The 13,095-nt window shown below is 41.3% G+C and overlaps 1 protein-coding gene across 12 annotated transcripts in view; it reads left to right on the top strand.

The window, feature by feature from the left end:
* MCTP1 (multiple C2 and transmembrane domain containing 1) overlaps positions 1–13,095 on the top strand; it is a 425,601-nt gene that overhangs the window by 243,438 nt on the left and 169,068 nt on the right. For all 12 annotated transcript variants that reach the window (XM_058656258.1, XM_058656260.1, XM_058656255.1 and 9 more), the window contains one exon: positions 12,097–12,283. In XM_058656258.1, the coding sequence (XP_058512241.1) occupies positions 12,097–12,283 (187 nt within the window). The remainder of the gene's footprint in view (positions 1–12,096; positions 12,284–13,095) is intronic.

Genomic DNA, 13,095 nt, shown 5'->3' with positions numbered 1-13,095 from the left:
ATTAGCTCTTTGGTGAGGTAATGTCCAACTATTTCTTGAATGATTAGTTCATTTTCACGGTATATGACAACATTGGTTATCTTTGGTGCCTACAGGATAATCATAGTGATGGCCATGTGTAACTTGCTCCCATGATTTCATTATATTATTTATATTATAATATTATAATATTATAATATATAATATTATATTCCAACTTCCATATATTGGTAAAATAATGAAGATGATTATGCTGTGCAACATACTGGCTTCCTGTTCATCTGAGTATAGATTAAACAAAGTCCTTCTATTTCACTTTCTATTTCATTTTACTGTGACAGGTACCTCTTACATCTATTTTTTCCACATTTTCAAAGTATGACAATTTCTCACCCCATTTGGTACAGTTTTTTGCCTCTGCCTCACTTGATGGTGTTAGCGGTTCTTCTAAGGTAGAAGTGGTTGGCAGAGGAATATGTGTTCATCTCATCTCACGTTGTTTCTACGGCTTCGTCTGCAGTTTAGCAAATGCGGAGAGGACAGTGACAGAAAACTGAATGAAAGATCATAGGAGTGCTTCTGAAGTAGCTGAGGAAGATTAGGAGGGTATCTTGTAATTTGGAAAAAGAAACCTGTTTTTTTATTGTATTAATGAAATTAAAAGGTGAGTACATGAGTTTTTGAAGTCCGTGCAGAGTTTTTATAGAATAGGCATCTCCTGTAAACATTTTGAAGACCTCTCAAATGGTCAACATATTATTAAAAAACCACAATAGATCCCAAAGTTTTAGAGTCAGAAAGAAGGGAACACACAGACGTAGTGTTGGTTGAAACCAAATGAGGGAGAATTGTTGTTAAATTGGAGGTCATCGAAGGTGCACTGTCCAAACGTGCCGTGTGTTCTGCTGATTTAACAAAGATGTCCACTGCAGGTGAAGGGAATGACTGGGGAAATACTCATTTCAAATCATGTCTGAATAACATGGGAAGCTCTCACTGTCTAACTTTATGTTTGTTAAGTTGAACTTTAAATACATCTTGTCACTGGCAAGCATATCATTATACCTAAATGGCTTGAAAGTTGTGTTTGTTTATTTGAAGGTTACAGACTAACAGACAGAGGAGACAATGCAGATTACAAAAGAGTTCCTTAACTCCAAGAATAGCTTAGAATGCATTTGACTTGCATTCCAATTACGTGTGAGTTCTGAGAGTAAAGTAACAGAAGTAAAACTGTTATGGTAGCCTTTTGTCTTCTTTTGTACCCTATTATTACAGTATTCGATGTCTTTATTAGTTTAAATATTCTACACTGTTCTGGTAGCCCACTGATTACTGCTGAGTAAATTTAAATTGGCCATAGAGAGTAATGCCACCACTTCAATACCTAATAACACTCTGTAAATGGTACCATCTAAATGGAATCCCAAATTTTGGGGTACTTGTATGGATTAGATTGCCTCTGCTATGGTTTTATTACCGTCTACCTTATTTTCCACTTTTTGCCATATATGTGTGTGTGTGTGTGTGTGTACTTTTAAAAATATGTTTTATAAATGAAAATCCAGTAACAGGGTTTGATTTTACAGTCAGGCCTTTACACTCACAACCTACCCAAACTGTTCTAGTCACCTGTGACCACCGAGTTGTTGAGGGCAGAGAGCATTTGCCATCTTCGTCCCACTTCCCCCAGCAGCAGTGTGGAAAGGTGACTGATGCTTCGTTTGTCCCTGGCTTCCGGGAAGTCACCCTCTACTGGCCCTCCTCTCAGCTTCCTGTGTGCTCCTTCCGCACCCCCTGCAATGCTAGTTTTGGAAACATTCCCTGTTCCTTCTGGGGCATCTTATCGGGCTGTATCCGCTACTCCAGACTCTGAGGCTTCTGTAGGTCAGTAACACAATCATGTATCTCCCTCCAGAGCTCTCAGTTCCACATGGGCCTGCCGGGCAGCCTCCTCAGTGTCGCCACCCAGAAGTCGGGGAAGCTGCTTCCATTGAGCATCGGCAGAGCCAGGCTTCCACCCCCACCAGCCTTAGGTCTACTCTCCCTTCAGTTTCTCTGGTTTGGCTAAAGCCAAAAGCTTGGAAGCCATTTTTGGTGGCTGTTTTCCCCTTCTCACTCTCATCAACTCTGTCAGCAACCTGCTAATGTCTCCTTCATAACATCCTCTCAATGTACTGCTTCTCTGCATTTCCATCACTACCAGCTCTGGTGGAAGGAAGCCACCATCAGCTGTAAATGTGGACAACAGCATTAGCCATTAATTTCTGCCGTCCATTCCTCCCCTGCCACAACAACTCACCAGTGTATCCACCAGTCATATTTCATGAAAGTAATAAATGGACAAGCATGTGGCACGACAGTTAATCCCACATCCCATATCAGAGTGCCTAGGATTGAGCTATGCCTCCACTTCTAACCCAGCTTCCTGATGATGTGCCTGTATGATGGTCCAAGTATTTGGGCTCCTGCCACCTGAGAATGAGACCTGGCTGGAGCTCCAGGCTCTTGAGTTCAGCCTGACGCTGGCCACCATGGGCATTTGGGGGAAGAACCAGCAGATGAACATACCACTATCTCTTCCTCTCTTTCTCACCCTCTCCCTGCTATCACTCCTGCCTTCTCTATCTTTGCCTTTCATTTAAATAAATACATTTTTAAAAAACACAAACAGGTGCAGGCGTGATGGCTTAGCAAGCTAATCCTCCACCTGTAGTGCTAGGATCCCATATGGGTGCCTGTTTGAATCCTGGCTGCTCCACTCCCAATGCAGTTCCCTGCTGTGGCTTGGAAAAGTAGCAAAGGATGGACCACATCCTTGGAATCTTGCACTCACATAGGAGACCTGGAAGATGGTCCTAGATTTGGACCAGCTCAGCTCTGGGCATTGTAGCTATTTGGGGATTGAAACAAAGAATGGAAGATATTTATTTATTTCTCTCTCTCTCTCTCTCTCTCTCTCTCTCTCCCTCCCTCCCTCCCTCCCTCCCTTCCCCCAATCTACTTCTTAAATAAAAAAGTAAATCTTTTTCAAAGTGCATGAGAATTTTTTAAAGATTTATTAATTTTTTTAATTGAAAAGGCAGATATACAGAGAGGAGAGAGAGGAAGATCTTCCGTCTTATGGTTTACTCCCCAAGCAGCCGCAACGGCTGGAGCTGAGCCAATCCAAAGCCAGGAGTTTCTTCTGGGTCTCCCAGGCGGGTGCAGGGTCCCAAGACTTTGGGCTGTCCTCAACTGCTTTCCCAGGCCACAAGCAGGGAGCTGGTGGGAAGTGGGGCTGCCAGGATTCGAACCGGCGCCCATAAGGGATCCCGGCCCGTGCAAGGCGAGGATTTGTCAACATTCAGGAGTAACAACATTGAACCCGTTTTGCAGATACAAATAGTGAAACCAAGGCGAGGAGGGAGTTGCTCGGTGAGTGTGCAACTGGGACCATGAGTCTGCATTTCACACGCAGGTCTTCTGGCTCTCCAGTTCACCCTCATTTCATGATCGCTCTTGCATTCTGCAAGTTCTCCTAAAGCTGTGAAATGCTCCCTGAAACACCAGAGTCAATGAGGATAACCTGAGGAACATACACTCTATTGCAAGTTTGAACGACGAACTTTACCTGTCACTGAACTACTCATTTCAAGGGAAGGTGAAATCACCTTAATCTGCATGTAATTATTTAACTTTCTGATCACCTGCATTTTGGCAAGCAAGATGGACTGCCACCTTTACGATAATCAGCTAATAAATCCTCGTGATTGTTACACTTTTATGCAGAGCGGTAATCTGAACAAATTGGCTGCTGACAGCTGTGGTAAATTGCCAAGAAAGAGTGCTGTCAGAGAGCAAGTTGTTGTGAACGTGCAGAATAAGTAAATCCCATGTCATACAATTTTATTCCCTTGGAGTTATTTGCAATCCAATATTGCAAGATTTATAGCATTATTCATTATCATGCAAAATGCTTGCTTATCCATAAAGTGCCATTGATTTGGGGTACATTTATTTTAGCTGGGTGGATTGCTACTGGTTTTATTTATTGCATCATTTTCAAAGGCCTATCCACTTGGTACTGTCCATGATAACAGAAGACTTCAAACGTAAGCTTGTATGGAGAGTTTAATTTTAGCAACATTTTTATTGACAAGGTATGAGTAAAAAAAAAAAAAAACCAAAAAAAAAAACAGTGTAAACTGGCTAGATCTGACCAAGTAAATCTGTGACTATTGAATGCTTTTGGAAAGAGACTGAAGATTGCATAGGTGCACACGGATGTTCAGGCTTACTGGGCAATGGAAAAAGCAAACTTTGGCTTTGATTTTAACTAAGTTTACATTTCTTTATTATTATTATTATTATTATTATTATTGGAAAGCCGGATATACAGAGAGGAGGAGAGACAGAGAGGAAGATCTTCCATCCGATGTTTCACTCCCCAAGTGAGCCGCAATGGGCCGGTGCGCGCTGATCCGAAGCCGGGAACCAGGAACCTCTTCCGGGTCTCCCACGCGGGTGCAAGGTCCCAATGCATTGGGCCGTCCTCGACTGCTTTCCCAGGCCACAAGCAGGGAGCTGGATGGGAAGTGGAGCTGCTGGGATTAGAACCGGCATCCATATGGGATCCCGGTGCGTTCAAGGCAAGGCCTTTAGCCGCTAGGCCACGCTGCCGGGCCCATAAGTTTACATTACTTCAAGATTGAAAGTCCACCCTCTCAGTGTTTGACAGTATCAATTCTGATTTGGAACTTTTTTATTTGTGTTGCCAGAATAAAAGCGATTTTTATAACTTCCCACATCGGTATGATTGAGCAGTCTTGTACATCGTTAATTTGCAAGCACGGTGACAGGAGATCTGTAGCTAAAGAGAGTTCTTTATGAAATTATTTCTTTCTTGCCATAAATCGAGTGGAGTAGTTCATGAAGGAAAGTGCCAACATTTAAAGATGCGTGTTGTCATTGATTTTTTTAATTGATTTTTCATAAGCTCAACTTAAATGTTTCATGATTTTTAGTTTCTTTCATGAGTTACTAGGAAAAAAAACTTGAAGGAAAAAACTAGTAACTTTATACTCATAATATTTATTAAATAATAGGCAAAAATTTCCAAGGACAATTTCCATGATCTACCATATATACATTACGGTGTTACATGGAGGGAATGTTCTAGGTTTATAGAAGACGAAGCAGTCTCCCCAGAGGCAGTTGAACAGTAACAACTTCTGACAGTAGAAATAGATCTTAAAAGCATTTAGCATTTTGCAGTGTCATGATGGCATGACTAATGTACTAGTTGTCATACAACTATAACTAGTTCTCATGTACTAAGAAATCTCAAAATGTTTCATTCATTAATTTTATTGTGAAATTTAGGTTGCAATATGTAGAATGTTAGGTAATTGTGGGAAAGCTCCCACAAAGAAAACCTGTAAAAACATGTTCCTGTTCTCAGGGTTTCAAGTGTTGTGCCAATCATTACTTCAAAATGTCATTAACTAATACCGTAAGACATAACACATGCGTGGAAGTTCATTGTTAGAGAGTAGGCATAAATTGCTTATTTTCTGACCATTTGGGATGTGAATTCTGGCCAGATCTGATTATGCCACCATGGGATTGTGAATCAAAATGCGGCTGCCTCAGAGTTCAAGTAGGGGTGGAAGTACGGGTCCTGCACATTCTTGCTTGGTATTGTCGCTCACTTGAGCATGCTTGATCAGCATTATCTTCAATCCACAGTTCCTTTATTGGGATCTTTTAAAACCAACTGTCCATTTTGTGAGGATTAGATTAGTGAAAACTAGAGTATATGATCTGTAAATCCCTTTAGCAGGTCCTGCATGAACACACAGGGCACATGTGCACCTGTAATGGGGCCGCTTCTGACCTTTTCATGTTATATGGCTCCTATTGTAGCCTGGAAATACTTGCAGACCACGTGTGACACTTCAGGTGTATGGAAGTGTATATACTTCCCCTGTATTGTTGCATAGGATACATAATGACAGCTTTGGGTTTCTGTCTGTCCTTTACTTAAAAGTAATTCCAGATTGTACTAATCTTTACTTTCTGTAACCCAGAGGACTTACATATGGACCACCAGAGTGTTAATGACAAGACTTTCATTTGGGAAGAAAAGTTGTTGGCAAGGTTGTCAGAGCAGGCAAGTGGTCCAGCCAGGAGAAGAAAGGTGATGAGAATTCTGAGATGTTTTTCTTCAGTTCTCAGGGGAGGAACTATCAGTAAATAAAGATGAGTAACGTTCCTTTCATGTTGTCAAAAAATTCAAATGTGTCTAATGCTTTTTATATAAGGTATAAAGAATTTCAAACTCTGATATGGAAGTCAGGAAATGTGGCTCAAGTTCTTGCCATCACTAGAATTCTCTAAGCTATAATTTTTCCATTTGTGGACTAAAGGAAAGTAACTCCGGATTCTCTTTCAGTTTTGAGCCTGTTTTGATTAATCTATTGATAGACTGAAGATGTGAATCCAGTGCAGGTTAAATTTTCCCATTTCGAATTAAATGTGATAGTAGAAGTGTGATAATATAGCCAGATATTATATTTATATATGGCACTTTCAACTTTTTTCAAAGTACTTTTCATCTATTATTCCTGTGTTCTTACAAAAGTATGCAGAAAGAAGACATTTGAAAAATATCTTCATCGGAAACTAAAGCAAAAAGAGTTTAAGTGACAGCTTAATATCACAACACCAATGAATAATTGAAGTTTATTAAAATTTTAGTGTTCTGAACTCCTGGCCTTGGACTCTGAAGCCTGTAACTTTGTTCAAAGCTCCAGAGTCTGTGGTAGTTCTAGAAATTGGGATCTAAGAAGCCAGAAGGTTTAGAAGGGGTTGAATTCTGTATATCCATCGACGGAGCACACACATAGACGATGAATAGTTGATGACTGAATTGATGCATAAGTCAGTGAAGTAGATGTTGGGAAGAAATTAAAGCACTTTCTAGATAGAAAATATAGAAGCAATAGAATGAGCATATTAAGTGTTCCTCTTGGCTATGCCACTGTCAAGTATGGTGGCATTTATTTCTTTATCTTTTCTGAACCTCCATTAGTACTTTAATACTTAGAGACTACCAACTATGTAGGTTAGGAGTTATGCAAGATTTTGATAGTAAGACATTATCCCTTGCCTCAAGCTGTCAAAGCATTGAGGAATACAAACTCAAATTACTTCAATGAGAATGGGTGAAAATAACCCAAACAAAGATTGGTAGATCCCCCATGCCAGGTAGAGGCAGAGGGGATTTCTCATCCAAACATAGACACGATGGCGCAGCCATAGATGATGGGGAGTTAAAAGCTGATTCAAATGGCAAGTAGGAAGTGACAAAAGCTGATGATAGATTGTGGAGAGACTACTGACTTATTAAGATTATTTCGGAGATTAAGCCAGGGGTTAGATTTGTGTTTTGGACATCTGTAATTGGGAAGGTTGAACAATAACAGCAGTTTTTTTTAGTTTGGTTTAGGTTTTTTGTTTGTTAAGTCTTGGCCCAACTTGTCTAGATTTTAAGGCAACCTTGAAATGTTTGTGCTTTATTGGGAAGGAGGTGAAATCCAAGACAGTGAGACTGGAGGAACATGAGGCAGAAAAGACAAGGATGCCATACAGGGGAACAGAGTGCTGGGTTGTTGCTGTTTGCTTTGTAGCAGTGACCCAGTGGCTACCTAGCAGGTGCACACACTTTGCTATGAGTAGACCAGAACTAGGGAGAGTGATGTGTTAGACTGGCCATTTGGAAGAAATGTGGGGAATGATCTTTCCATCTCCTGCTCCATTAATCAAAGTCTGTCTTAGAAAGAAACACATTGTGCATTGTTTCATACAGTTGCTTCGCCAGCCACTTCCCATCCCCATAGTGTGACTGCACTCAAGTACAGAAGCCCTGGATATCCTGAAGCCCCAGGTTTGTGGCAGTTCATCTGGGGTGCACATCTGAGTGTCGGTCAAGGAGAGTGATCTGGGCATGTGTAGGAGAAGCTGACTAGGTCCCAAGTCCAGCCAGTTGGTCATGGTGGGAGGATGAAAGATATCTTTTTGGAGTGGCACCACCAAAGAAGTAGCTGAGGACTCAGAAGCCCATGGGGCCTGGAGAGATGCGTGAGATACATCAAGGAAATTTTTAAAGTACATGTGCAAAATCCCCAACATAAAACAGATGTAAAGAGAGCGACTCAGTTCAAATTCCTTTATTTTTCATATCCAGTCCACACTTCTACAATTTTAGTGTTCTTACAGTACTACGTGAAAGTAAAATAGATCCCTTATTGTAGCAACATTATTAACTTTTTGTGGTAATACATTTAAATGATAGTATTTCATTGCCTGTAAAATATTTTTGATTCCTTAATTTGGGGGTTTATGGAGTTCTCAAGGAAGTAAGATGTAGGAGCTGTAAATATGGACAGTTATACCAAAATTTAGAATCTGGAATTTTTTTAAATGTTAAGTTCATGTATTTTAATTAATTCATAATTACAATGTAAAACCTACAATTCAAGAGAATTGTCTTGAAAAAGGTCAAACAGCTAATTAGTGAAAACCAGAGGGCTAGATCCAAGGGAATCGGTTTTCTGTTCTTGGCCCCTATTCTCTCTGTGTGCATCTGTGAACATATTTCCGAAGTTCATGAATTTGCACGAGAGCATTTGAATTGGCACCATTTTGCTTTTCCACTTTGATAATAACATGACTGCATACCCGAACTGGGCCAAATGAATGACCACTTAGTGTTTTGATAGTCACGCCAGTGTGAGTCCTTCCTTTGAGGGAACATGATGCCCCAGGAAAGTCTGATTTCAGGAGAGTCTTCCTGCCCCGTAGCTGTCAGGGCTCTTTCTACCTTGCAGCAAACTGGGCTGCACAGATTATGTCATTGTAGATGCTTCTTTAAAACCATGAGAGGGTGGCAAATGCCTTTTGTTCTTCTACTTCCAGTAGTAATTTGATTCAAAACCCATTGGTGAGGCTGTAATGTAAACTTTACCCTCAAGTTAACAAGACCATTTTGCTTGGTGATGGCCAACCCCTCACTTAAAATGACATCTTATTCCTGAGCAGGATTTTTAGGAAAGTACAGGGTCTGAATGACCTCAACAAAGAGAAAGACCTTTGGAGTCATCTAATACTCTTTCATTGAGTGTGTTTAAGTACAAGAGTGGATGTGACATTAATACTTTGTATCAGTACACCTGACATTGAAAATCTTAGTTTTCAAAGAAAAAATTCTTTTCTATACATTTATAACATTAATTTAGGTTTCATTAGTTTCATAATTTTAAAAAGTTTGGTTTGTAACTTTGCCTTTTAATTCTCTTGCTAGATCTATAGCTTGTAGCCTTTTTTCCTAATTTATGTAAATTTGAGAAAGTAAAATAACATGAATACATAGTTGGACATCATTTTTCCCTTTAAAAACAAGGCCTTGGGACTGGTGCACGGTAGATTAAACCTGTGTTAGCATCCCATATGAATCGCAGTTCGAGTCCTGGCTGCTCCAGTTCCTGCTGATATGCCTGAAAAGCAGCAAAAGAAAATTCTAGTCTTTGGGCCCCTGCACCTATGTGGGTAACTGGAAGAATTCTCTGGCTCCTGATTTCAGATTGCCTCAGCAACAGCTGTTAGGGCCATTTAGGGAATGAACTAGGGATTGGAAGATCTCTCACTCTGTCCCTCCTTCTCTCTGTGGGAATCCACCTTTAAAATAAAAATAAATGTTCTAAAAAAATTAAAAATAATAACACAAGGCTCTGTCCCAACTGAGACCACTTGTGACTTCACACTTGTTCTCCCAAGATGTCACGTGTTACTGCTTAGGAACCGCTGGGGCAGATGCTCCAGCTTGGATTCTGCAGTCACAGGTTCAGGCCATGGCTCTGCTACTGATCACCTGCGTGTTTCCATTAAGTCACATCATTGCCCGGTATTTTTTACGGTAAATTAAGATTTCAGGGCTCACAGATCCTGTGACTAATGGAGCCAGGTAGAACAATTAAGTCAAATATTCAGTTCAGGGGATGGTAACTAACTCAGAATAATTGCTCTGCTTTTAAAATTTTTTAAGTCAGAATGTTTCCAGCCTTAAAAGGAGAAAACAGCACAGCGGTGGCTCAGATGCCATCTGAAAGTTACCTGTTCATACTTCTTGCACATGGTACTCTTCAGAGCACCCTGGCCAACTCAACAGACTGTTAACTGTGTCTGTGATCCCAATGAAGGAAGGCTTCAGTGCATGTTAACATCTTAAGAGTGAATGGGGTCTCATATAAAAGGACATACAGGCAGAGCCCTGAGCAAAACACACCATCAAAGTCATTGCGAGATCCTGCCCAGTTCCAATGGTTCTCAGCCCCAAGTAGTCTGAATCCTAAGCCTTGTTTTGTTCTTTTGGGTCAAGCTCCCAATCCAAAACAAAGATTCACTCACATCCAACCAACCATGAGCCAGACACATGCTGAGAAGATCCCTAGAAAACAGGTTCATACTCTTCCTTTTGGATAGAGAACACTTATGAGTGATGATTTTTAATGGTTACATTTTTTTTCTGAACTCTCGATGTGTTTCAGGTGTTCTTGATAAGCAGTTCTGAATAAAATTGGAACATTAAAATATTAAAAGGGAGAATTTCTAGGCTTTTATTTATACTAGTATGATAGTGAATATGCCCATGTGTCGTATGTTTGTCTAGTTTAAAAACTAGGAGGTAGAATTTTCAATGTTTTCGCCATAAAATATGATATGTTTGAGGAGATGTATTCACCCTGATTGGCTATTAGACATTGTATATGTGTATTGAAGCATCACATCCTAACCTATAAATATGCACAATTTCAAGTTAAAATGGTTTCTATTTAAAAATGTTTTTGATCAGAAATAGAAGTTTAAGAATTTTAGATAAGGTCTTTTGATGAAGTCTTTTCACCCTTTAGGATTTAAGGAGGCAGCCTGGGAATGTTAAGTAAGAAATGGATGTTTTGGGAACGGAGACTGAGGCTGTTCGAGGAACTTTCTAGCTTGAGGGCTTACCGGTCCTCAAGGTGGGGACTCTCATTTCTTGCTTTCTCAGTCATAGCCCACCTCTTCCCATCTGTGCCTAGTTCCAGCTGATGGTCAAACCAGAAAGTCAGTGTTGGGGTTTGTGATTCCGTCATGCTCTAGAGCTATTCGAACCTAACCACAAGCTCGGAAGCCCCACTGATAGGCAGTGTGAAAGCCAAGAATCCACAGTAACTAGAGGAATAAGGAGCAGGCAGCTAATATGTTTGTGATCACTGAGCACCCCACATGTGTGACAGTATTGCATTCATTCCTACAACAGGCTGTTTCCTGGCTCCAATGCCCTTGTCTCGTGTCTTCCACCTTCCCCTAGGCTTCTGAGTCTCGGGATCCCCACATTAACAGTTGACATTTTCATGAACACTTGTGCAAAAAGGTGTTGAGGCCTGGCAGTGTGGCTGTGAGCACATGGACACCCAGGTTAGGACACCCCCATCAGCAAGTCTCGGATCCATCACACTTGAGCTGCAATGTTTGTGGGAGCTTTTATGTTTCTGCTGAGATGTATATGGTGGATTGTTAATAAACTGGCATGGTTTTAACAACGCAGAGCTATGAGCATTGCCATAGTACGTACCCTATTCGCTGCTTAGTAGCATTTAGGGATTGGAGAGAAACAGCCATTGTCTCTAAAGTGATATGAAAGTTACGATTCCTGCTCTCACACCTCTGTGGGTAACTCCTTCTATAAGCAAAACTTCGCATTAATCCCCTGGGCCCGACAGGGATAGGAAGCTCCCAGCACCGTCTAACCACAGTGACTGGTGCTAATCCCATTTCAGATAAGCATAATTTTTTTTAAAAAAAAATCTTATAGGGAATAGTTATTCACAGGTCCCCAAATAATCATGATCTGATGTTTGGGGAAAAAAAATCACTGATACAAAAGACTTCTTCTGGTGCTCCAAACAGCATTTCTTTTGACTGGGGCTTTTGTTTTTTTCTTCACATATGGCTCTGTGCAGCCCGTTGGGCTGCTGTTTGAAGTGGCAGGGCAGGAGGGAAAGGCACTTGCTGATTCAGAACATCTGTTTCTAGGTGCCAGGTTGACCTGTCGGCCCTCAGCAGGGAACAGACGCACAAGTTGGAACTGCAGCTGGAGGAGGGCGAGGGCCACCTCGTGCTGTTGGTCACCCTGACAGCCTCGGCCACCGTCAGTATCTCTGACCTCTCCGTCAACTCCGTGGAGGACCAGAAGGAACGGGAGGAGATATTAAAGAGATACGTACGTATGCAACCATCCTGCTCGTGCAGTTTCGTGTGTGGCTGAATGAGGTGGGAAGCGGTTCCCTCGGAGAGATGGAGGATTTCTGAAGGGCTGCTTGGTGGGGCAAGGAATAAGGGCACAGTGCCAAGCATACACACACACACACACACACACACACACACACATATGCACAGGTGTGTGTGTGTGCTTACCCATGTCTGGAGATTTGTTCTCTCTCGAATGCTTTCCAAAGAAGGTCTGGGTAGCTGAGATGTTCTTAAGTGATTTTATCCCATGGGAGCCTTCCCACGAAGCCAAGCCAAATTTAGGCAACATGAAGATCAGTTCACAGACTCTCTGGCCAAGCTCTGAAGATGACTCTGTCTCTCCGAGTTCAGAATGGAGTTTGCAGGCCTTACATCACTTAGTAGCTTGGCAACTGCAGAGTGTTCACAGAATTTTGTTTTTAACTGCTCCGAAAATCCTTGCTTCACTGATTTGTTTTAATTGGATGTGGAAAAGGTAATAAAAAAAGCTTCATCCCTTTGGATACAATATAGGGATAATGGGACAGAATAGTGGGTCACTGAAACAGCCAGACCAAGGTGTGTGAGCACAACCTGACTTATTTCCTGCCATACATTTCCCAGCCTGTAGTTCCCCCGGCCAACAGAGAGGGGAGCTCTTACTCCACTATTCTCTCTCCACTGGGCTTGTGAAAAAAGGAAATGCCTCAGAATTCAGTGAGCTGGGAGAAAAGCTTTTCCACTTAAAATTACAAAGCTTGTATTGTACAATGCTGCCAGGTGTTTAGAAGGCCCCTCTAGACT

The sequence above is a fragment of the Ochotona princeps genome, chromosome 28 (assembly GCF_030435755.1).
Source record: "Ochotona princeps isolate mOchPri1 chromosome 28, mOchPri1.hap1, whole genome shotgun sequence".
Classification (NCBI taxonomy): domain Eukaryota; kingdom Metazoa; phylum Chordata; class Mammalia; order Lagomorpha; family Ochotonidae; genus Ochotona; species Ochotona princeps.
Note: the sequence above shows the minus strand (reverse complement) of the source record. Positions and strands in the feature narration are given on the sequence as shown.